The sequence below is a fragment of the Eulemur rufifrons genome, chromosome 12 (genome assembly GCF_041146395.1).
Source record: "Eulemur rufifrons isolate Redbay chromosome 12, OSU_ERuf_1, whole genome shotgun sequence".
Lineage (NCBI taxonomy): Eukaryota > Metazoa > Chordata > Mammalia > Primates > Lemuridae > Eulemur > Eulemur rufifrons.
In genome coordinates, this window is record NC_090994.1 from 21,965,001 (window position 1) to 21,990,312 (window position 25,312).

The window sequence follows — 25,312 nt, forward strand, 5'->3', positions numbered from 1 at the left end:
ATACCCTTGACTGAAGAACAGTCTTCTCTCGGGGAAGGTCGTCCTCTTCGACCAAGCAGGCAGCTTCGGGAGGGACAGGGAGGGAGGAAGGGGACATCCACCCAGCCCACCAGATCAGCCGGAACCAGCCCTGGCCACCCATGGCGTGACAAGAGGTCGCAGCCAGACGGCCCTCATGTCCGGGAGCCAGGATTTGAATCCAGCGTCGGAATCCATGCTCCTAGCCACTGAGCTCCCAAAGCGGGAAGGGATCCTCATCGCAGGGAACGTGAGCAGATTTCACTTAAAGGATGAGTTGGAGTTTAATAAAGACAAAGGTCACGACCCTTTCCTGAGGGACTGTCCAACCCACACACAGGTGCCTTGTATGTGGTGGAATCCCGTCACCAGAGAGAAGCCCTTGCAGACCCAAATATTTATCTGGGTAGCTTCCACAATGCTGACTCATACTTTCTGGTTGAGGCATGAATTCTGGGTCATGAACGTCCAGTATGAATGTTCCAACAGGACAGGCAGCTGGACACAGTCCCCGCCGGGAGGTACGGGACAGGGATGAGAGCTCAGAGGACTGCCCAGTGGAGCCATCCTGGGGGGAGGTGAGGGCTGGGGCATCACAGCTCTGTGCCTCCACTTTGTCACTCTGGGCTATGGGGACCTGGAGAAACATCAGGTTTGCACCATCGATCCATTTACGGGCCATGATCTCAGCCACCGTTGACCTGGTCTGTGTTGTTAGGATCCAGCCTCTGAGAGGCCACAAGGCACAGAAGGGGGTTGGAAAACCTAAGAATTAAACATCCTGGGTGGGGCCCCAGACAGACTCAGAAGAGAACAGGGCCTGGTGCAGGGAAAATGTCAGCCGCCGTAGTCTCTGACACCTACACGTGTCTATCGTGTCTACCGTCTTCGTATTGATATATTCTTTACCCAGCCCTGCTCTCTTCTAGCCCAGTACAGCTCCCCTGCGAAGTCTCCACCTTCCCTGCCTCTGCTAGGGAGAGGGTCCTGGCTCTGCCACCAGCTGTGGTTTGGGAGTGGACGCCTTCAAGAGTTCACCTCCGCTAGGGCCAGGGAATCACCCTGAGAAACCTCAAGGGGAAGTGAAATGTTCGAGAATTTTTGAGATTCTCTCCTGCTTCCTAGAGATGATAGACTATAACAATTAAAAATTCGGGCCGGGTGCGGTGGCTCACGCCTGTAATCCTAGCACTCTGGGAGGCCGAGGTGGGCGGATCGTTTGAGCTCAGGAGTTCGAGACCAGCCTGAGCAAGAGCGAGACCCCATCTCTACTAAAAATAGAAAGAAATTACATGGACAGCTAAAAATATATATAGAAAAAATTAGCCGGGCATGGTGGTGCATGCCTGTAGTCCCAGCTACTCGGGAGGCTGAGACAGAAGGATTGCTTGAGCCCAGGAGTTTGAGGTTGCTGTGAGCTAGGCTGACGCCACGGCACTCACTCTAGCCTGGGCAACAGAGTGAGACTCTGTCTCAAAAAAAAAAAAAAAAAAAAAAAAAAAAAAAAAAAAAATTCGGACCCTGGTGCCAAGAGTTCCCGGGTTCAGACCTTGGTTCTATTATTTGCTAGCTGGGTCTGTGTGGATGAATGACCATTCGGGCTCCCTGTCTATTAAAACAGTCGTCCTCACCCTGTTGCTGGGACTAAATGAGCTAATTCTTGAGTAAAACGTGCTCAACCCATACCCGGCATGTACTCAGCACTCAGCAGTGTACCCCCTGCACAGCTCTGGTCTGCCTGTCCCAGAGATCGGCTAGCAGCTAGCACCCAACAAAGCCAAACTTCCTTTGAGAGGGGATGGCAGATGGAAGCCCCCAGACCCTTAAGAGAATAAGGTCTAGTAGAGTTCGGTAGTTTATATCCCTGCTCTAGATTTGTGCTGAAATTTTTGGAAAGCGCCCTGCCCCCCATCCGGTCAGAACTAATTCAGCCTCATCTCTGTGATCACAGTTCCTTAACCCAAGCTCCCCTGAAGAGCCTATCACCTCCCATCAAAGTGCATTTAAAAGTTGTCAGGCTCCCTGGCCAGATTTTCTGAGATCAGGAACTAAATTCAAGTCATCCCTCTATCTCGAACACACCTTGAAACAAAAAGATTTTGATGTGGGCAACTCGTCCACTCCTACCCGCACCTCTGAGGACAGACAAGGAGGAAACTTCCCATAGGACGAGCACTCAAGACAGAATCTGGAATCGGAAGACAAGCTCCCACCCTGTGCTCCAGGGCCTTTACCTGGCAGTGACTCAGCTTCCTGGTCTATACCTGCAAAATAGGAAAGTGGCCCCGAACCCACCCACCTCCCCAGTGCGTGCAGAGGCCAAATGTGATGACCCTGGGGACAGAACAGTGTTTAGTAAGTGTCTGCATGGGGCACTCAACCCCAGCCATGGGGAGGCCTCCCTCATTGACTGGCCTTTGGCCTCTACGCGGCTGCAGAGAGTGGGTGTTACAGTAGAATTCCTTTCCAGACCGTGAGTGTCTGCGTTTAGCAAGAGGAAATCACAGAGAAGCTGTGTGACCCAGGCCAGAGGCCTCTCCTCCTCCTCTCCCTGAGTTTTCCTGCCTGCGAACCCCTGCGCGGCCTGCCCTGGGCTGTGGCCGCCCCTTTCCTGAGGAATGCAGCCTCAGCCCCCTGCCTGCCGCCTCCTGCTGGGGAGTCTGTTCCCCCTCTCCTTCCTCCATTTGCAATCACTATTTATTTATCTTTGGCAGTTCAAGGAACCAGAGCCTGCAACTGGGAGAGATCTGTGGAGCCAGGGAGGGAAAGTGAAGAGGCCAATGTCTAGGCCCGGTGTCTGCCGCCCACGGGCGGGGGAGACAAGCCACTTCTCTGCAAAGGGGGTGGGGGATTTGGCTGACGGGACACAGGGGTCCTGGAAAAGGCACCACCCACACCAGCAGGGCAAGCTCACCTTAGGGACCTCTTGGGTGGTACAGTAGAGATGGGGAACAGGAGTCTTGCCCCAACCCTGGCAGCTCTGTTAAGTGGCAGAAAGGCCAGGCGTTGTGGGGAAACTGAGGACACCTGAGCCACACTTCCCCTTTCCCTCCGTCCCCAGCCCTGGTTCCTGCCTGTTGCCGTCCATCTAACACCACAGGCATCTTTCATTCCCCGCTCCCTTGTCAAGGTCAAACTCCACCAAGGCCACCAGTCCCCTGCCTTTGGAAACTGAGTGCCCCTCTCTCCCGTACTCATTCTCCTGCCACAATTCACATTTACACACCAGGGAGTAGGCAGGGCCCCCACTGTGACCCCCAGATCAGCTACCCCAGGATGTTAGAGGCTGTGCCCAAAGTCAGACACTAATAGGAGGCGGAGCTGAGTCTGGACTCACTGCGCAGTGCTCCTTCCCTGCCACAGAGCCCTGCTCCTCCTGGTCTCATTTTCCAACTCACTGTCCCCTCCTCCCCCCAACACACACGGGGATGTCGAAAAGGTAGGAGGCCAGATGTACCCTTGTCTGCCTTGGCCTTTGACCTCTCCTTGGCCTAATGACACGCACACCCCGCTGGGCGAGGTCGCCGGCAGCAGAGGAAGGTCTGCTGACTCCTTAGTCTCAGGCTTGTAACCTCCTGCGGTGGCCTCGGCAGGAGCTTGAGGGCAGGCGGGGCTGGGAGAGTGAGAGCCGGCTTCCAGTCTGGCCCATCTTGCTCGGGACCAAGGGAAACCACAGACACAGAGCGGGGCGCAAAGTTCGACCAAACACACGGCGCACTGGACACCTCTGGCCGAGCCCGCCAGCCACCGAAAGGGCAGCGGCGTGGGGCGCAACCGGGCACGGGCGAGGGGGGCTGTGGAAAGGTGACGGTGCTGGGCTTGGAGGTCTGAGGGATCTCGTGGAGAGGAAGGGTCTGGCCCGGAGGAGAGGGGCGAGACGCAGAGGAGTCTCGGTTCACGGGGTGCGGGGGCCGCGGGGCCCCAGCCACCCCGCCCGCGCCCGCTCGGCGGAGGCAGCGGCCTGGCCGCGCGGCGGCGGCGCTAGGGCCCCGCGGAAGGCCGGCGGGCGGGCGGGCGCCGAGCTGCCTCCATCCATGGCACGCAGCGGCGGCGGCGGCGGCGGCGGCGGCAGGAGCCCGGCGCGGTCCGTTAGGTCCCAGCCCCGCGCCGAGCCAGTGGGCGACGTGGAGGGGCCGGGCCTCCCCCGGCCCGCGAGCACAGCGCCGAGCCCCGGGCCGCGCCGCCGGGGGCCGCCCGCGCCGCGCTGACAGCCGCGCCCGCGTCCTCCCCGCTCGGGCGCTCCCGGACATGCCCCCGGGGCGCGGCGGCGGGGACCCCGGGGCTTGCCTCCGCCCAGGGCCCCCCGCCCCGCCCTCGGGCGCCCCGGGCCCGCGCTGAGCACGCCTCCCGCTCGCCCGGGTCCCTCCGGCCAGCGCGCAGCGGGCCCCATCGCTGGGGTCCCCGCGGGCGATGGGTTGATGGGCGCCGGGGGACCCAGGATGCGGGGGGCGCCCGCGCGCCTGCTGCTGCCGCTGCTGCTGTGGCTACTGCTGCTCCTGGCTCCTGAGACCTGGGGCGCGCCCGGCTGCCCGGTGCCCATCCGCAGCTGCAAGTGCTCGGGGGAGCGGCCCAAGGGACTGAGCGGCAGCGCCGCCAACCCGGCGCGCAGGAGGGTGGTGTGCGGCGGTGGGGACCTCCCAGAGCCGCCCGAGCCCGGCCTCCTGCCTAACGGCACCGTCACCCTGTGAGTATCCTTCCCGGCGGGACCAGCGGAGGCGAGACGGGAGGTGCTGGGGGAGAGGGAGGGGGTTCCGCCACTTCGGAGACGCCAAGACAGGCCCGAGTCCAGGCGCCGAGAAGGGAGGTTCGCAGGAGTAGGGGAAAGACTGGGGCTCCAGGGGCGTCGAGGGAGGAAGGAGCTCGGGGGGCAGGCGCGCCCCACGGACAGGCACCGCGGGCGCCCACTCACCTGCACAGGTGAAGTGGAACGCACGCTAGCGGGACGCCGGCGCGCAGTAAGTTTCCAGCCTGGGCTACTGTTGCAGATTTGGGGTTCTGAGGAGGGCGAGAGCCGGGAAAGCTCAGGGGAAATTGTCGCCCTGCGGCCCAGTAGGTGGCTGTGGTCTTTACCACCGCGGACGCGTCGGGGCCAGGCTGGAAGAGTGTCTCTGCTGCAGCCGGCGGCCTGGCCCCCGCAGTTGGTGGCACTGCCTCCGCACTCCGGGCCTGCCAGCCCCGCTTCCACCCCGTCTGCATAGGGCAGCGGGAGGGTTGGCTCGGAAAAGCCTGTCCTTGGAATGTGGGCGCTTCTGATCTGCAGGGGACCCTGCGTCCCAATTGCTCTTGGGCCTCTCTCGCACTGGTGTGCGTTTGTCTAGTGAGCTTGTGCCGGGCCGTGCGTCCCTGCCTCTTCCTTGCCTCCCCTGGAAATAGCTCGAGCTTTGGCTGCTTCTCGATTGACTTCTAAGCGCAAAGATTGCAGAGAACACAGTCGGCTGGGGGAGACGGGTGCACCCTGGCCTCCTTCCGTGACTCTCTGAACCAGAGCCTTAGTAAGCACTTGCTTTGCTGGCACCGAGCGCCGCTGCGCTGCACCGGGACCCCGAGCCGCCTCCGAGGGGGGCTCAAGTCCCAGCAACGGGGCGAGCATTGGCGACCCCTCCCCACAGCAGAGATTTCCTGCGCCGACCACGTGCTTGGAGCTCCACGCACGCCGTGGAGTTGAGGGTCGGGGCCTGGCTGCCGCCCTTTCCTTCCCTGTCCCAAATCTAGCCTAAAAGCCGCTTCCCTTTCCCTGTCCTCCTGACCCCAGTGGCGACCGTTTCTCCACCGCCCGTTGCCCGGAGTCCGGGCTGGCTCAGTCTACTCGATTGTGTCCAGAACAATACAGTAACGCCTCTGGTTGGGTGAGTTCAGAGGCTGCCCGCTTCCTGACAGGACACAACTGGTCAGCTCTGACGTTGGCCGCCTGGCCTGCATTTTCCCCAGCTGGGGTGTGTGTGCATGTGTGTGCCTGGGGTGGGGGAGGTGTGTCTGATCCTCCCCTCCCCCCTGCCTGCCACTCAGGGCTATGGCAATGGCCACGTCTCCCTGAGGGTCCACTGGGGTTTAAGGGTCCCAGCAGGCCTGGGGATTCTCCAGCCCACTCGGTTCTGGAGGAGAAAAATGCTTGCCGTGTGGAATAATCGGGCGGGCGTCTGTGTGAGTCCCAGCTGCAGGAAGATACCTCGGTACTGAGAGCCGTGCGTGCCTGTGTGTGCGTGCACACGTGCACATGCTCTTGTGTCTGAGCTCACGCACACATGCGGGTCACCCTGTGTGTCAGGGTTAGGGAATCCTAACATACCAAAGGCAGAAGTGGGGGTGGAAAGGTGGTTTTGCAGCACATCTTAGAATGATTTGGTAACTAATGCTTTCCAGCCATGGCTAAGTCCCATCGACGCCACCCCAAGGAAGGAGTGTGGCCAAATGTTGGTGAGAATATATTGTGACCCAGTGGCAGCAGAGGTGACTCTTAGCTCACCTCCGCATCCCAATCCCTCCCCAGAGGAAGGGCCTCACTTCCCTGCCAGGCTGCTGACCCCGCTGGCTTCAGATGCCTTCCGAAGGATTTGCCCCCGCGCCTGGCTGGACGTCCCCACAGGGAAGACAGGGCAGGCCAGGGAAGCGCCCGAGAGCCCCCCGGCCAGTCGTTGGATGGTCGCTGGCCAGTCGGCCTGGAGTGTAAGAATCCGCAGCCACAGACGTATTCTCAGCTTTACCCCCCACCCCAGGAGCCACGCGAGCCTGCCCTGCTGTCCCCCAGCCCCAGCTGGCTTCTGGAGAGAAGAGAACCCAGGCTGTCGTGCAGCAGAAGCTGGGCACGGATTCCTTTCTCTCGGGGCGCAGTCCCTCCCTCAGCACACCTGCCCCTACCCCAGGAGGCATCTTGAGAGAAGAAGGAGGTGAAGGTCTGCGTGGGGGCAGAAAGGGGGTGATCCCTTTCCTCCCATCTTAAAGGGTCATGGCCGACCCTTTTCTTTAAGGAGAGGAAAGCATAACACATGTATTACTATTGCGTGCACACGTGTGCCCCGGAGTCGTACAAAATATGAACTCAAAGCGGGGCCAGATGGTTGAGGCTTAATGCTCTCTTCGTAGGGAGAGACGTGCGGACCCAGGCGGTGGGAGGGAGGCGGGAAGGTGAGTGTCCCAGAGCTGCCCGGGAACAAGGGTTGATTATGCAGGTCAAGTCCCCCAGGAAAGTCTGGGCGTCTCAGCGTGTGACTACTCCCAGTGTCTTCTCCAAGGCTGACCTTTCCTGGTTATTTGACGAGCTCTCCAGGGAGGGGGTGTTAAGACAATTGTGTCTCTTTGGGAAAGAAGTTTTACTCAGTCAGATTAGGGAATTCCAGGGAGAGCCTCTTCTCCCTGCGCTTAGGGAGCCGGGGGACAGGACAAGGTTAGCGGGACCTTGGTCCTGAGGCAGCTTCTAAGGCCACCTTAGCATGTCACCACGACAGTCCTTGGGGTATCGCTTTCTGACCCCCGAGGCTGGGAAGGACGGGTCTGCTGCTTCAGGCTGGAAGCAAGGCAAAGGCCCAGAGCTCAGAGCGTCCCCCACGAATGGTCAGCCTCAACCCCCAAACTCCTCCTTCATACGCTCTTTTTCTTTTTCCCACACAAATTTTCCCTGTCACCTTTTAGCTTGTCACCTGTTGCAAACAACTGGACTTGAGTCATTCGTTTTTGCATTGTGGTTTCTCCTCCCTCCCCTGTCCCCTTCATTCCCACTGAGGACCCGTTCTTTCTCCAGAGTGGGCCCCCGGGTGCCAGTTGGGTGAGGCCTCTGGGGACTTGAGGTTCCACCTCAGGGAGCCTGGCGGACTCTGGGTGCTGGGACTGTTCAGGCACAAAGGTGCTAGGTGAGGTCCCCGTCTGCAGGAGCCTCCTGCTCTGCGAGCCCAGCCACAGAGGCGATTGTCAGCGCGCGGCAGCCCCTCCCTCCACCTCCGCCGTTATCTCAGCTCTGCCTTCTGTTTTTGTAGACGCCAGCCCCCTGTCCCCCACCCTCAGCGTTTTTCTCTCTAGCGGATTTTCATTTGCTGTTTTCCAGGAAAGCAGAGCTCTTGGCTTCCTTCCTGCTGTGTCTGTCCCACCCCACCCCCCAGGCTGGCGGCCGGGCTGCGGGGCAGCTGTGGGCACCACTGCTCCTGCCCAGAGCCGGCCTGGGCCTCCCCAAGGGGACAGGCGGCTTACAACTGGGGGACATGGGGTGGGAAGGGGCCCCCACCTCCTGGGCGGCAGCTGACGCCCCCCCTCTGGTTCTCCACGCTGAGCGAGGCTGAGGGGGAAGGGCGGAGGGTAAGGCATTCCAGGAGAGGAGTGGTCGTAGATAGCTCCAGAAGGAAATCTGTGAGCACCTCCCAGGACATCTGAGCAGCCCTGGAGGATGCCAGCCAGTGTCATAAATTCCTAGAACGTCTGTGCGGAGAAGGGTCCTACAGATAAGCCAGTCCGGCCCCCACGTCTTACAGCTGAGCCGCCGGGAGGGGGAAGGTGGCTGCCACTAGCCAGGGCCGGCTCGGCCTTCCTGTCAGGGGAGGGCCTCACTGGTCACCTGGCTGGACTTGGGACCCACGGGACATACAAGCTGCTTTAAAAAACCCGGGTCCCTTCCCACCAGGACCCAAGCCCCTTTGACCTGGGAACATTCCAGGCTGGGTGAGGAGGGGGCAGGCACGGGGCAAGTTACTCCGTATTCCAGCCGAACACGCAAACTTGCAAACCCACGACCTGCTCAGCCTCCCTTCCAGGGGGGCCGCCCACCCGGAGGACAGGGGCTGTGGCCACCGCCGGCTGGGCCCCGCTGCCGGGAGTGTGCGGGTCCCGGTGGGGGCGGGCGGGGAAGATGGGCCTGGGGCAGTGGTTCTGGAGCACAGATCTCCCTCTGCGTGGCCCTGCCGGGGGCTCACCGCGGCAGCCCCGCACACCGCAGCCCCCAGGATGCAGTCAGGGGAGCGTGGGGCACAGTGGCCAACGCCAAGCACATGGCCCGAGGGCAGTGGGAGGCGCTGGCTGCAGGGGCGGGCCCAGGCCGGCCCCCGCCCGCTTCTCGTCCACCCTCTTTCCCCATATGGTTCTCATAAGGTCTGGGCTCCGAGACAGCAGCCAGAGGAAGTGGCTGTGCACAGAGAGCTTTTGTGAGAGAGGAGGGGGAGGGGAGAGAGCGGAGAGAAAGAAGGAAAGGAAAGAGGGGAGAGGCCAGAGACAGAGAAGGCCCAGCTCACCCGGCACCCAATGGTGCAGGTCTCAGCGGCGCACCCCAACGCGGGTCCCCGACCTCCACCTGTCTACAGTGAGGGGCACCGCAGAATCCCATGTCCCTCCCAGACTCTTCCCATCTGCCCATTCCGGGGTCTGGAGGCAGCCAGCTCAATGCGCAGGGATCCACCCCAAGGCCTTACGCTCCCTCTTGTGCGGGATGTCGTGGTCCTATCCCAGGGAGGGCGCTGGGCAGGGATCAGAGCTCTCTGGGGGTCAGTGGCTGAATCCTTATTGCACCAACACACTAGAGAGGTCATCGTGCTGAGCTCCAAAGAGATGAAATTCAGCCCCCAGCAGGTCCAGGACCCAAAGGGATTATTTGGTCTGAATTTTTCAGCACATATGCATGAACCCAGCCACTCCTGACCCCTGAGGAAGTCCCATCCTGCTCGCCACTGTGGATCCCTCTGTGATTAGAGTCGGGGAATGGCAGCCCCTAGTCCTGGGGTCTGAGAATTTCCCCCAAAGGCACAGGCAAACCAGTGTAATTTGAACCTAACCATAAGTTGACCCTTAAATTTGGGGTCATGTTTTTAAAGGGAGATAGTGTTTCTAAGTTTATCCCGCATGGGATAAGAACCCTTTCCTGCAGGAGAAAAAGTTCCAGCCACCTCTGAGCAGATCACTGTCCTTCCGCGCAGAGCAGGGACTGGCTATTCCGCTCACCAAAGCCCAGAGAGGGCAGGCGAGTTCGCAGGCGCCACACAGCCTGGACCAGGGCCAGCTTCCCCATCACCCCGGAAGTGGAGGCTCCTCCAGCCTCCCTGGGAGCAGGCAGAGAGCAGGGGAGGGGAGAGGAGGGAAATGGCCCCGGGCTGAGGGACCAGGAGGAAAATCCGGTAGGTAACTGCTAGGAAGGGCTGCGCGGGCTGCTCGGAGGGGCTGTTTATTTTCATTCCCCCAGCCCAGCCGCTCTGTTCTATTTAGAGCTCAGACACTGACAGGACAAAGCTGCCTCCTCCCCTTCCTCCCTCCTCCGGGGCCCCATCCTTCCCAAACTCCAGAACATTCCTTTGCTTTTAGGACTCGGTTGTTTGGTGGGGGGGGGGCGGGGCAGAGGGGAAAGGGGCAGAGAAACTGTGGAGTGTGGCTAACCCGGCAGCCTCCCAGGACCCTCCCAGCCGCCCCAGCCCTTGCCTCGACTGTCCCCTGGGAGCCAGAGGGTGTGCAAGATGGATGGGGCCAGGTGAGGGCCATGGGGCTGATCTGTCGCAGAGGCTCGGCAGTGAGGCAGAGAGGGCAGCGTGAGGAGGGAGATCCTGAGGCCTGACGAGGCCAGACGTCTCCCAGCTGGGAAGGGACTAGAAGGTCGAGCATCCCCTTCTCCCCCTCCTCCTTCCCTCCCCGGCCAGGGCTCCCTGCCTTGCTGGGAACTGTGTGGAGAGGCAGAAACTCTGTGACTTCAGGCTTCAGGGGACTCAGTGTCCAGGACGGGAAAGGCCACCAAAGACGAGGTGTGGGTTCTCCAGCCCAGACCCTTCTTTTACCAAGAAGGGAGCCTCAAGAGAAGGGCTGACCCGCCCAAGGTCACGCAGCTCTGAGTTAGACAGCTCCAGCTGGACCCCAGGGCTCCTGACTCCCCTGTCACCTCTGCCCGCAGCCTTTGCAGGTGGGGACCCAGAGACAAGGCCAGCAAAAGGGGCCACATCTTAGGAAGTTGAGGGTCAGGACAGAGAGACTGGGGGATTCTGAGGCCTCTCGGGCCTCTTGGAGGCTTTACCACTGTGAGTGCCAAGCGGTGACACAGCCCCAGGCAGCAGGGACCCAGAGGCCTCACCTGTCCACTCTGCTGATGGCAGTGGGTTGTGTTTGTTTGTTTGTCTGTTTTTATCAAAATGCAGACACGTGGTACTGGGGGTTCAAAGCGGCCCCAAAATAACACTCCCTTTCTTCACTTGGGTTGGGTTGCCGAGACATAGAAAAAGTTAGCAGACAGACGGAGATCAAAATACAGGTTTTATTACTGATACCAGCTGGATTGGAAGACCCGGCTGTGGTCAGACTTGCCCACCCTCCCAGGGGGTGCCCTCGGCCACACAGCCTAGCGGACAGTTAGATCTGGCGCCCCTTCCTCTCCGCACCGACCACTCAGAGAAGTCCCCCCGGGGATGGGACAGGGCAGACCCACTGGTCTGTTTCCTTATCCACATGGATACAGGAGCCAGGGAAAGGGAGCTCCCCCTCACAACGGCCGAACGAGTCCATGTGTACTTAGGGGGTGCACTGTACACAATCACTGCACAGTGTGTTTGGAATCACACTGCCCCAGGAATTGTGAGATCGCAGTCTCTGAAACGTCCTTCCAAGTGTTTCTCTCCTGCACCAACCAGGACAGCTTCAGGACGATGTGACTCCTATGGGGGTGATGTCCCAGAAGGGCTGTGCTCTCCCCTAGGTGTTGGGGTACACAGACAGAGGGGGATTGGAGGCAGAAGGAAACTGCCCCCTAACTTGGTCCACTGAGCACCCCCCACGCCCGTCCACTCGCTCTGCCAGTGCCTACTACACCAGGAGGTGAGAGACCCAGGCTCTGCCCTTACGTCCTTCCAGTCTCATGGTGGGGACAGAAACAGGCTCACAAAGCTGGGCAGGATCAGGCCTCCAAGTGAAACTTGCTCTGAGGAGGAAAGATCAAAGGACTAATTTATACTCAAGTGTAAAGGACTGATAACACATTGATCCTTTCAGGCCTACTTGTTTTTTTTTTTTTTTTTTGAGACAGAGTCTCACTCTGTTGCCCGGGCTAGAGTGAGTGCCGTGGCGTCAGCCTAGCTCACAGCAACCTCAAACTCCTGGGCTCAAGTGATCCTCCTGTCTCAGCCTCCCGAGTAGCTGGGACTACAGGCATGCACCACCATGCCCGGCTAATTTTTTCTATATATATTTTTAGCTGTCCATATAATTTCTTTCTATTTTTAGTAGAGATGGGGTCTCGCTCTTGCTCAGGCTGGTCTCGAACTCCTGAGCTCAAAGGATCCGCCCACCTCGGCCTCCCAGAGTGCTAGGATTACAGGCGTGAGCCACCGCGCCCGGCCTAGGCCTACTTGTTTTTAAAAAGAGGTCTGCTTTCCTCGCCCAAAAGTCTGGCTCCTCAGCAGCGGGATTTTAGGTTGGTCATGTGAGGAGGAAGCGTGGATTGGGGTAATTTCCTAGTGTCTGAAAATCAGATGGACACACACACCCCCACACACACTCACAGGAACATTCTGCGCTGCTGGACACATCTCCCCCATGAGTGGAGGTTCTATGAGTGGAAGTTTGTTGAGACACCCTGTGTCATTTGTTCGTAGCACTAGCGTGTTACACAAGGTTGAGCGCACAGTGGGTGTTTAGGTAGGGTTGAGAGATCAAAGAATGAATGAATAAGTGTGGATGATTATAACAGACTCTATCCCATGTGCTCAAGCTAGGGGGCTGCAGCCCCCAAATCCCCATCCAGGCACACCCATCACCCCCACAAACACCTGTCGCACTGTTACTTAGGCTTCTGCCTCCAGAGTGGGTCCCAAAGCCGCAGACGTCCCCAAGGTCAGCCCTTCCCATCCAAGCCCCAGTTTCTGGGTTCTGCCTGCACTACCAAGGTGGGCTGCCCTTGTGGAAAGCATAGACTAGAGGAAAGGAGGTAAGACCTACAAGGTAAGGTAGGTTAGAGCAGGAGTTGCTGCAAGACTGTTTTTTCTCGTGGCCTTGACCTCCAGCTCTGCTGGACAGCCCACCTTCCAGTCTGAGTTCAGGGGTAATCTCAGGACAGGATCCTCTAAAGCCCCCACCTGGGCCTCTTTCTATTGCCAGTAGGTGTTCAGGGCTGACGGGACAGGCTTCCAGCCAAGGAGGGGGAAGTAGGGAAGCACAGAAGTGGGCAAAACACCTTGCATGTCCTCCCCAACAGGTATGTCCCCTGCAGGCAGCCTAAAAGCGCATGAAGGCAGCCTGGAAGGGCAGAGGGCTGTGGAGCAGCCTTCAGCCTGAGGGTGTGCGGACCCAGGGCCGTGCATCCCCGGCATGTCGCTGCTGGAAGCCCCACAGTGGCATCAACCACACTGAAAGCTACCCACATCCTCCACTGAACACAATAATCACTGCTAATGACACAGCACGGCATTTGGTGCTTATGTGATTAAGCATTTGTTAATTTCCATTTTTGCAGCATTTATGTGGTAGAGGCAATGATTCGTTCTTAGGTTTCAGGTGTCTTTTGGGGCCCTGGAAATGCTCCAAGGCCCCGGGCGCTGCGCCTGCAGATCCGCCTGGATGGTTCAGGGTGGGTTATAGGGCTCGAGTCTTCTTGGTAGCAGCAAGCAGACCGCTTTGCGCCCCCCACTGGTGGTCTCCTTAAGACACTGCCAAGGTGCCGGCAGCAGGTGCTGGAGACGGGGCCTCCCAGACTCTGGGGACCTGGTGGCAGCCTGGGTCCCTGGAGAGCATGGATCCTCAGTGTCCGGAGGTGAGGCCCTTGCATCTTTCGGGGAGGGGGATTGACACATACCACTCTTCCTACACACGTGAAAACTGTTTAGTTCAGGCGCGTGCTGGCTCCACGCTAGACAGAGTGGGGCCCATGTGACTCCTGCAGGGTCGTCTTTGATGTTGGGGTGGTATCTGGTGAGTTCCTGTGGCTGCCCAGAGGCCACAGGGCCTCTCCATAGACGCCAGCCGCTCGCTCCCTCAGCCTCCAGCCTCATTAGTGGCGGCTCTGCCTGCTTCTCTCCCCGAAAATAGGACCCCGAGAGAGTTCTGGAATGGACTCCGTGTGCCCCCTCTCTCTGGCCAGATTTCAAACCCTGGAGTGGAGGACAGGCGACTCTGGGGACTGGCCCTCCTTCCTGTGAAAAGCTTGACTTTCAAAGGAGGAGGAGGGAGAGGGGGAGAGGGAAGCTGAGGACGGCTGCCTGGGGGGCTGAAGGGGGCCAAGGCTGGCCCTGTGTCTGCGCTGGCTATGTGGAAGGCCCCCTCCTCTCTGCCCAGACGTTGTGGCCACCCTGCCTGCTTTCCTCCCCTGAGACAGCCTAGAATGGTGGGAACATTTTTCTTCCCATTGGAGGAAGCTGTGTGTGTGCCCGTGTGTGTGTGTGTGTGTGTGTGTGTGCCCGTGTGTGTGTGTGTGTGTGTGTGTGTTTAGCTCCTCCATTAGCAGAACTGTAACTGCCAACTTCCTGCCTGCCCCTAAAAACGCCAGACCCGTGCACGTTCTGTCTAGAACCGCGGCTGCCCTTCCCTCCCCAGACAGACCCACGAGGCCCACGGGAGCTTCCGGAGAGCAGCACCCAGAGTGCGATGGAGGCCACTCTCTGGTCAGCCCAGGCCTAGAGTAAATTTCCTCAGACCTCTACAGCTTGTCGGGGCCAAACGATCCCACGCTGGGCATTTGGGGAGCCACACAGCTACCTGCCCGAAGTCTTCCAAGAGCTGGAAAGGCAGCAAGAAGGGGGCCCATTGGAGGGGAAGGATGAAAAGGCGTTTGTCTGGTGCCTGCTTCTGTGAGTGGTCAGAGGGTGGGGTTCAGGGCCATGTGCATTTCCAGACTGTGATGCCGGGCTAGCCAAGCCCGAAGTGCAGGCTGCAGCCGACCCCCCAGCCCTGCTCTGCCCTAGGCTCCCTGCACACACACAGGCTGCCTCAGAGAGGGAGAGGGGGGAGAGAGAGAGAGAGAGAGGAGGGCAGGCCTAGTCGGCATGAGGTCTGGGCACAGGCCATGGGGTGGGAGGGGGCTGGGAGCTGGCCCACAGCCTGGCCCAGAGATAAGCTGTTCTGGGCCAGAGGTCGTGGTGGTGGCCCGGCTCCGGCAACCTGCCCCCGCCCCTCACGCAGACACGCGTGCACTTGGGGCATGGCTGGTCTGAACCACATCTTGGTCAGAACACACACCAGATTCTAAAGACTTCATACAAAAATAAAAAGGAAAATCTCCATAATTTGCATGTTGATTGCATATTAAACCAGAACATTTTGGATACATTGGGTTAAATGAAATATGTTGAATCTTTGACCTTTTTTTAATGTGGCTACTAGAAAATTTAAAAATTGCATATGCGGCTTGAATTGTATTTATATAGCACAGCTCAAAGTGAAAGAATTTGGGGCATTTGGAAGGGGTTAAAGGGTGAAAGGCTGAAGAGTCTGGAAAGTGTGGAGAACCCCCCAATACCACCTCTGGTGGACCAACTGCAATCTCAGGTTTAATCTTAGGGATTTGGGAATTGGAGAATTTTTTTAATACTGGATTTTCAATTTGGTGATCTTTTTAAAGAAAACTTCCATTAAAAATCTTTTGCAGATAATTTTGAGATAATTTTAAATGAGAAGGCATTTTCATAGTGTGAGATTTTTAAAGTCAGTGTTTCTCAAACTGGAATCCTCAAACATATGTCCAGGAAATGAGATACTGTTCCCCTTTCCCTGTAATAGGTCCATGCACTACCTACCCAAGCTTGAGAGAATGTTCTGGGGCTCCTGCCCCTGCCCCTGTGGAGGGGGCTGTGGTCATCCGGGGGAGCCCTGTTCGTCTGCCCTTCACCCCAGCAGCGTTCTGTCCTCCTCCCCCACCCCCGACCCAGGGAGGGACGAACCCCTGGAGAGGCCCTTGGGTGGGGGGAGGCTGGAATGGACGTCCTTTCTCCACCTGACCTTTCAGGACCCCTCCCTGACGTTTCCAAGGAGACTGAGGGCTCCTCTCGCCTTCCTCCCTTCTCTGACATTTAATGCAAACTCTGGGACGTAGGAAGGGGTGAACCAGGGGTGTGGTGAGGTGGGCTTTGATTTAAAAGTCAGGTTGTCAAGCCACCAAGAGCCAGTCACCGCCAAGGGGCCACCCGGGGCCCACCAGGGCCTCATGAGACCTTTCTTTAGAGGCCCTAAGAACTGACGAGACTGTGATTTACTATCATGACCTCCCTGTGTGTGACATGAAAAAAAACCATCCTAATCCATCAAATGAGAATAGGAGTTCATAAAAGTCCTAATTTTCCTTTTTTTCAATAAAAAAAATTTTTTTAAGAGATAAGAGTCTCCCTCTGTTGCCCAGGCTAGAGTGCAGTGGCATCATCATAGCTCACTGCAGCCTCAAACTCCTGGGCTCAAGCAATCCTCCTGCCTTAGCCTCCCGAGTAGTTGAGACTACAGGCGCACACTACCATGCCCGACTAATTTTTTAAACATTTTTTTTTTTTTAGAGACAGGATCTTGCTATGTTGCCCAAGCTGGCCTCAAACTCCTGGCCTCAAGCAATCCTCCCTTCTCAGCCTCCCAAAGTGCTGGGATTATAGGTGTGAGCCACCAAGCCCAGCCTAAGTTTTCATATAGTGACTACTGTGAGGTACTTTTTGCAATATCAAGATAATGTTTTTGTGTCTCTGTGTGTGTGTGTGTGTGTGTGTGTGTGTGTGAGAAGCGTTTTGCAAACCCATCCACCATCTTCCCCCCCCAGCACCCTTCACACCCCACTGGGAACCGTCACCGTCACCATCACCATTGGAGGGACCATTAGGCAGGGACTGGGCAGGTGGGGGGTCTACCTGCAGAGGGGAGACGGGAGGAAGGAGATGAGGTCTCCACCCCTTCCCTTCCTGGCCACTGTCTGTTCTCCACGAGCCTCAGATGTCTGGGGTGCCCTCGGACCCGTGGGGGGCTCCCACTGCCTGTCCTGGGGTGCCCACCCAGCCGCTCCAGGGCAGGCCTCTCTGCCAGTTCCTCCTGTGCCCGAGGCCGGACCACTGGGCTGCCCAGGTCAGTTCTCTGCCCGTAAGGGCAGCGACTAGAAGAGAATCCTTTTGCCTCAGCCCAGGGCAGGCAGGAGTGTGGGCTGAGAGGCTCATTAAAGCTTTCTAAAAAGCAATTAACCGGAGGGATGAGCCCTTTGGCCGCTCGGGAACTCGCTCCTCCCAGCGGGGCGCTTGGCAGAGAAAGGCTGAGTGGGTGGGCGGAGCTGCGCTCAGTCTCGGTGGGCCTGGGGCCTCCTCCTCCTCCCCGACATACAAGGAACAAATAAACGGATCTCGGAGGGGCAGGGGCTGCGGCCTGGGCGCCCCTAGACCCAGGGCTCTGTCGGCTTTTTGCAGGCTGTGGACAGGCTTGGGAGGCAAGGGCGCAGGGCCGGCCAGCCGCTGGGCACCCCGGCCCTTCGAGTTGGGGGCCTTGCGGGCTGGGGGTGCTCACCTTCCTCTGAGGCCCCAGCTCCCAGGCTGCAGCGTTGGCGACCCCAGGAGGGCAGGTCCCCCACCTGTCGCCTGCGTACATGCTACCTGGAGCCCCAGCCCTGCCCCCGCCGTGCTCCCCATCACCACCCTCGGGACACGGGGCCAAAGGCTTGAGCAAGGACAGAGCTGGGAAGCGCACGAAAGGGTGGCTGGGGTCTGTCCTGGGGGTCTGGAGTGGAAAGGGGGCGTCACAGCCCCAGCCCGCCCAGCCCAGCCCAGCCCGCGAGCACACACGGAGCCCCACGTCAGATCCAGGCTGGGGGGAGACTCGAGCGGGAGAGGGGTCTGACTTGGGGCTCAGCGGGCTTCGCCCTACAATCTCCCGGAGTGGAGAGAGGGTGGGGCTGCTGCCCCGCACAACTCCAGGGGGCGCCACGTGCGCAGGAGGTAGTGTGGCTCCAGTGGTGAAAACGCAGCCCGCTCCACGTGCACTTCCCGGGGTAACAGCACCTTTTCTGTGTCCCCCTGTCCCTCAGGCTCCTGAGCAACAACAAGATAACGGGGCTCCGCAACGGATCCTTCCTGGGCCTGTCCCTGCTGGAGAAGCTGTAAGTGCCGGGGGAGGTCGGGGCGGTGGTGGTGACGGTGGTGGTGACAGTGAAGGTCTCGAGGAGTCCGAGGCGCCGGCTGCGAAGCGCCCAGAACCTGCTGGCTGGGCGGGGCCCGGACTTGGACCCTCTGGGACCCCCGGGAAGAGGACGGAGAGGGGCCGGTCTGGGAGGGAGAGAGCAGCTCTCTCGCCAGCACCGCGGAGAGAAGTGGGGGGACCTGGCGGGCCTGGGGGAAGCTCATTAATGCTCTTTAATGAGCAATTAGCTGTGAGGGCCGAGCCCTCGGCCGCCGCCCCGTCCCAGCTGGGGGCCCAGCATAAAAGGGCTGAGGGCGGCTTAAGGTGACCGAGGCCTCTTCCCTCCTCCCCTAAAAACAAATCAACAAACAAAGCCCCACAGGGGCCGAGCGAGCGCTGGGCTGGATGGGGCGGGGGGAGGCCTTGGCCTACGAGGGCCCTGCCAGCCCACACCAACCTCCTCCCCAGGGCTGGGGACCCCTGAGGTCTGGTGAGGAGCCCGTGGCCCGGGTAAGCTGTGAGGGAAACGAGCCCCCGATGGGAGTGTCCAGGGGGACTTGTGGAGGGGGCATGCGCCCTGCGTGGGAGACCTGACTCAGCCACTCGGGCAAGTCACGGAAGCTGCCAAATGAGGGCACTGATCCCCGCTCCCCAAACTCCCTGTCCGCCGGCACGTTCCAGAATCCACAGCGCTGGGTCCCCTCCCTTCTGTCCCCTCCGGCAGACAGGCCCTGGCCCCACCTCCCCCGGAGGCTGATTCTTGCTTTCACCCACCGCATCCTCTCTCCTGCCCCGTGTGCTGGGCGATCCCCCTTCCTCCCAGGGAGGGCCTGGGCCGCCTCTCCTACCGTGTTGCCCCAAAGCTTTGGATCAGTGCAAAGGACAAAAGAGTAAGGTGTGACGCCTGCTCCCAAAGCGCCAAAGAGATGACCATCCAGGAGAGACCACGGACAGTGCCCCGTGCGCTAGAATTCAGTAGGTCGGGCTCCGTCAAGTTCCAAGGAGGTGTCAGCAAAGGCTGGCGTGTTCAGGGGCAATAGAGGTGCAGCGTCTCCGTGACACGGGCCACGATCTCTCACCAAGGCCGGGGTCTCATGAGGGCGCCTCTGTCACACCCATTTCACAGTGGAAGGGCGGGGGTCTCTCACCTTGACCCCCTGTGGCTAGGTTAAAGTGGGAGTGGGAAGGGGCCAAACCCACGCTTGTCTACCATCTGGGGCAAGCTGGGGGTGGCAGGGAGGGGTCCAGGATGGTGATGGTGACGTCCACATGCAGTCCCGTGACCAGGTCCCTCTGGCATCTACCTGCTGTGCAGCTCACAGACACAGTGGGCCTGGCCAGGAGAAAGGGCAGCCACCACGCATCTCCTTGGGTGCCAGCAAAGAGGGAAGGCAGCTAAGCATTTGGGAGCTCTGAGTCCCCCGCTCAGATGTTCCTTGCGGGGTCTTCTGGAGGAAGACAAACCACAGCTGCCTCTCCCGCCCTGCGCTGCCCCTCAAGGTCCAGGCGCCTCCCACAGTCGTTCTGCCTAACTCTCAGCTGAGAGAGCTCGAAGCCTCTGGTGGCCTTGCTGGCATCTTCCTTTTGTCATCCTCGGCCCTTCTCCTTGGCCCTCAGTCTCAGGGGGGTCCGTTTTCGATGATGATGAAAAAATGGCCTTCTCCTTCCCACCCACGCAGGCTGCTGCACCGGCTCCCTCCCCAGCGCCCCAACAGGGAGGCCTCACAGCAGGTGCGGCAGGCGGTTAATGGGAGACTAAGGCAAGATGGCATGTAACTTGAGGTGGAGCCGTGTGACATGGGAGGAGTGCAGGCGTGAGAACGTGCTCCACAGTGGGAGTTCCACATCCTGAGGCCGCCGCCCCCTGCACACGCCAGGCTCCCTGCTGGGCTCGGGGAGTGCACAGTGGACCGGGTGCCTGTCCTAGGGGCCCTTACCTCTTATGGAGGGGCCCAGGAAATAAATGGCAGACACACATGTGATATGCCAGGAGACATTAGTGCAGCAACGTAAAGCAAGGCAGGGTGAGGTGGCAGGAAGGAAGAGGACAGACAGACGGGGTGCTATTTTATGTATCAAGGACAGAACCAGGGTGGAAGCCACCTGGGGGGACGGAGGGAGCAGCTCTGAGAAGGCCCGAGATCCAGGGAGTGCCTGGTGCATTTAAGAAACAGGAGGACAGTGTGAGTGGGCAGAGCGAGGGGCAGTCTTAGGGGACAGGTCAGGGTGACGCGGCCTGAGCACCAGCCATGGGGCTTTAGTTTCCTCATTGCAGGAAGAGGGGGGTGGACGGATGTGGGAGGTACAGCGTGGGTCTCGCGTGCGGTGACCCACGGGTGTGCTGCGAGACCCACAGTGCTGCTGCGTGGGAAGGCGGCAGAGCCCCGTGGTGGGCGCTCTGGGCAGAGGGTGTGCTGTGCACGGCGGGACGGGTGGTGCCTGTGTAGGGGCCAGGGCCGCCCGAGCACCTCTCGATACAAACATATATGAAGACATTTTTAACAGAGGGAACTGGCTCGCGTGATTGTGGGGGCTGGCAAATCCAAAGTCCGTAGGGCAGGTCAGCAGGCTGGGAGGCCAGGCGGGAGCTGCGGTCTGGAGCAGGAATTCTCCTCCAGGAAGCCTCCATTTTTGCTCTTGTGGCCTTCACCTGCCTGGCTGAGGCCCACCCGAGTCTCCGCAGGTACCTGCCCTTCCTGGCTGTAGATGTCACCCCATCTGCAAAACACCCAAGGCAACATCGAGGTCAGTGTCTGGCTAAATCTCTCAGGACTGTGGCCTGGCCAAGCTGACATAAAACTAACCATCGAGACCGCTGTCCCACAGTGGGGACAGGGCCCTTGCGTCACACAGCCCCTGGGCCCCACTCCTGGAGACGCGAACTCATCGGGTCCAGCGGGGCCTGGGAATGTTTTACACGGAGTGCCGGCGATTCTCATGCTCATCTGGGTTAGGAGCCAGTGGACAAGATGACCCCTAGACTGAGGGCCTATTCATCCCAAATGAGACACCGCGGCCTGGCACGTAGTTGGTGCTCAGGAAACACTGATCTCTCTGTCCCGCCAGGCTTAGATGTCTCGGCTTGGGCAGCCGAGGCCATGGCCACTTAACGTCCCGCAGTCTCTACACAGCAAGTCCCGTGGGTGGGTCGGGGCTTAGTCTAACAGCTGGAAGGGAAGGTCCGGGCGCTCCAGGAAGTGCCCACATGGCCTCCTTGTGCCAAGAGATGGGTTGTGTGTAAAGGGGGAGGGGGACCCACGCGATGCCTGTTCTGCAGTGCAGGGCCCTGTGGCTGGGGAGGTGGCCTGTGTGCAGCTGTGTGAGGTCAGCGTGGCAGGAGGGCAGGGAGGGGATACAGCGTGGATGCCCAGTGGGCATGCGTCTGAGATGTTCCTACGGGAGGACCCAGGGTCCAGAGAGGCTGGGGGTGGAGACGGGGAGATACGCCTCTGTTAGCCACGTAGGGAGGACCTGGCCAGCCCAGAGGTGCACAGAAAGGCCCAGATGTGCGTGAGGCCTGGCCTCTGTGCCCTCCCCTCCGTGTCCCGCCACCTCTCAGCTGGCCAAGCCTGTTTGATTCCCAGAGAAAAGACTTCTGGGCCGGGAGGAGCTGATGGGAGCCTGGACTCCACGCTGATGTAAAAAGGGGCCCAGGACTGAGTCCTCCCTCTGTCATTCACCTCCTGGGGGCTCCTCCCAGCCTCAAGTTACTCACCTGGAAAATGGGGCAATGACAAGTTGTTCGGGGTGGACGAGCCCATCTGCACAGAGAGCCCGGACAGCGTGGGCTTTCAGCACAGGGCAGTTCCCTTCCCCTCTGGAGAGTTCCAGGTTGCAAGACGCTAACCTGGCCGCCTGTCACCGTGGAGATGTGTCCAGAGTTCCCCCACCTCGGGCAGGCCGTTAAGTAGCTGAAATGTAAGTGCTCAAAGTCCCCAATGACTCATTCCCGGGTCCCCCACCAAGCACAAGCAGTGGGGCGCACCCCAAGCCTGGAAGGCTTTTGGGGTGTTCTGAGGGTGTTGCAGTGAGACGCCCTTGGACCGGGCAGGCCACAGGGCAGACAGCCCCGGAGGCGGCGGAGGGAGTGACTGGTGTGCTTAAGAGCGCGCGGGTCTGTGTGGACACGGGCGCCCAGAGGCTTGTGCACGGCTGGAGGACAAGGGCCCGGGAGGGGAGCCCGGCGGGCCCCAGGATGATTTGTCATTGCCTAATGAGATTAATGAGCCCCCGGGGCTGGTATGCAGGGGTGCTGAGGCGCTCATTAGAAGCAGCTGCTCATGGGAATGGTGGCGAGTGGGGGCCTGGGGGTGGAGCACGGAGCTCTCACGCGCCAGGTGGTTTCCATTAATCTGTGGGCGGGGCCAAGGGTGAGGCCGCGGGGCTCTGTCCCTCCCTCCCATCCTGGCAGGCAGCGCAGGGGAGGATGGGGAGGATGGATGGGAGGGTGGGGAGGATGGATGGGGAGGATGGGGAGGAACACCAGGGTGAGGCTGAGGCCTCGGGAGGGGGTGTGCGGAGGCTGATGGGTTCAGGGACAGCCTCTTGTTTGCTGTGGTAGCCCCAACTCCTGGCACAGGCTGCATGCCCAATAAATACCTACTGGTTGATATCAGAGACAAGAGGGGCCCCAGGGACCAGGCAGCAGGGAGGCTGGGACCATATAAATTTCCTGGGGGGCCATAGATCTCTCTCTCCCCTCCCCCAGACAACCTCCCTACCTGCAGGGGTGTTCTGGTCTGTTTCTCAGCCAGCCCCCACCTTCTAACCAACCCTGGAAGTCTTGAAGGGCCCAGAGAAAGCTGATCTGCGGCCTCCTCCGAACCTATAATTTGGTTTTCAAACCCACAAGCAGGGAGGTCTGTGGGGGCCAGAGGAAGCCAACTTTCTGCCGCCCCACCCTGCCTGAACGTGGGCACACGCTCACTCACGCACACACGCGCACACACAGAGTCATAAAAACTCACACACTCCTAACGGCTCTAGTGAGATATAATTTACACACCATAAAAGCTCCCCCGTTGAAAGCGCACAGTCCAAGGGTTTTGGTATATTTCACAGAATTGTGTAATCATCCCCATGATCTAATTTTAGAACATTTTCATCATCCTCAAAAGAAACCTGGAATCATTAGCAGTCACTCCCTGTTCCCCAGCCCTGAGCAACCACGAATCTGCTTTCTGTCTGTGGATCTGCCTGCCCCAGACGTTTCATGTAAATGGAATCATACAAACGTAATCTCCCATAACTGGTTTCTTTCACTCAGCAAGGTGCTTCCACGGCTCGCCCACGTTGTAGCTCATATCGGCACTTTATTCCTTTTTATGGCTGGATAATATTCCATTGGATGAATATAACACACTTTGTTTATCCTTCTGTCAGTCAGTGGATGTTGGGGTGGTTTCTACTTTTTGGCTATCATCCATAATGCTGCTAGAACATTCACTAATGGTTCTTGTGTGAATGTATGATCATTTGTCTTGGATTCATACCTAGGAATAGAATTACGGGTCGTATGATAACTTTAATTGCCGAACCGTTTTCCAAAGTGGCTGGACCATTTTACATTCCTACCAATACTGTGTAAGGGTCCCAATTTCTCCACGTCCTCATTAACGCTTGCTATTGTCTGCCATTTTTATTGTTGCTACTTAGGAGGTGCAAAGTGGTATCGCACTGTGGGTTTGATTTGCATTTCCCTTATTGCTAAGTGACGGTGAGCATCTTTTTATGCACTTATTGGCCATGTGTATATCTTCTTTTGTTGTTGTTGTTTTTGTTTTTTGAGACAGAGTCTCACTCTGTCGTCTTGGCCAGAGTGTAGTGGCATCATCATAGCTCACTGCAGCCTCAAACTCCAGGGCTCAAGTGATCCTCCCACCTCAGCCTCCCAGAGTGCTGGGACTACAGGCGTGAGCCACCACGCCTGGCTTGTCTGTCTTCTTTGAAGAAATGTCTGTTCAAATCCTTTGCCCATGTTTTCCGACTGGGTTCTATTTGTCTTTGTATTGTTGAGCTGTAAGAGTTTGTAGTACATTCTGGATAGATGTCCCTTATCAGATATTGAATTTGCAAGTATTTTCTCTCATTCTGTGGTTGTCTTTCACTTTCTTGATGGTGTCCTTAAAGTGCAAACGTTTTAAATTTTTACTAAGTCCAACTTATCAGTCTTTTTTCCCCACCCCACGCCTCTTTGCTTTTCCTGGACTTGTACTCATCAGTTACTCCCTTCTCAATCTTCTCAATTCTTGCAGGGCGCCCTCTGTATAGGCTCAGCTTCCTGCGCTTCCGTTTTCCCAAGAAGGGCTCAGGGCATGATTTGCTCCCAGGAATCCTCCCTCCACTTCTGCCTTGCTGGCATGGGGGGTCCTTCTCCCCAACATCGACGTAGACACAGGGAGGGGGTGGCCTGGAGTCTAGGGAGGCGGCTCCAGGTCGGGCAGTGGGCGGCGAGGCGGGAAGCTCCGTCGATACACAGCATCCTTTTCGGGTTCCAAGAACGGGGCTCTGTAGAAGCAGATAGGGCGTGGGCGACTGCACACGACAGAGACATCTGTGCATCCTCAGACAAGCTATTTTAGCCTCGTGACTTCACCTAAGAAATGAAGGGAAGAGATTAGGCAATCCAGAGCAGGGCCTCTGAACCTGGGTTCTAGAACTCCCATGAAATCGTGAAATCGTAGGCACGGTGTTGGCTGCAGTGCATTTTTCTGGGGTGGGAGTCCACGGACTTCGTCAGACTTTCAAAAGGATGTGATAAGCGAGAAAGGTTCAGGACAGTGATCTGTAGGAGGCTTGCGCGTCCCCAGAATGTCCAAGTTGTGTGGTAGCATTTCCTCCTGCCCCTAGGGAGGGGGCAGCCCCAGAGCTGCTCCCCTTACCAAGAGGGACCAGGAGGCCTTGGCTGCCCGTGGGCCCACAGGGACCTCAATGCCCAGCCCAGGGCGCCGTCCCAGGAGAGGACCCAGGACTGGCCAACTCCCGAGGGCACTCCGAGGGGCTGCTTTGGTCACCCCTGAAGCCACTCTCCAGGTGGTGCGAGCCAAGGGGGAGAGAATGGCAACTCTTGGTGGGAGCTCCACTCCCGGCCGGCATTGCTGGGCTGCAGGAAGTGGAGGGCAGGGGAGGCCGGGCCTGTGTGCAGCCCAGCTCCCATCTGCACAGCATCAGTGGGCAGGCGGGTGGGGGCTTCCGAGGGGGCCTGGGGAGGAAATGAGAATAAACACAGTGAGCACAGAGGGAAGGGGGGCTGCAGCCTGAGCCCCTTGGCAGCCCATGAAGGGAAGTG

At 58.8% G+C, this 25,312-nt stretch overlaps 1 protein-coding gene across 1 annotated transcript in view; it reads left to right on the plus strand.

The window, feature by feature from the left end:
* Nucleotides 1-4,401: 4,401 nt before the first annotated feature.
* The window catches only part of ADGRA2 (adhesion G protein-coupled receptor A2), a 34,284-nt gene continuing 13,373 nt past the window's right edge, over nt 4,402-25,312 (plus strand). Inside the window, exons 1-2 of the mRNA XM_069484972.1 lie at nt 4,402-4,702; nt 17,933-18,004. Coding sequence (XP_069341073.1) covers nt 4,437-4,702; nt 17,933-18,004 — 338 coding nt within the window. The 5' untranslated portion in view covers nt 4,402-4,436. The remainder of the gene's footprint in view (nt 4,703-17,932; nt 18,005-25,312) is intronic.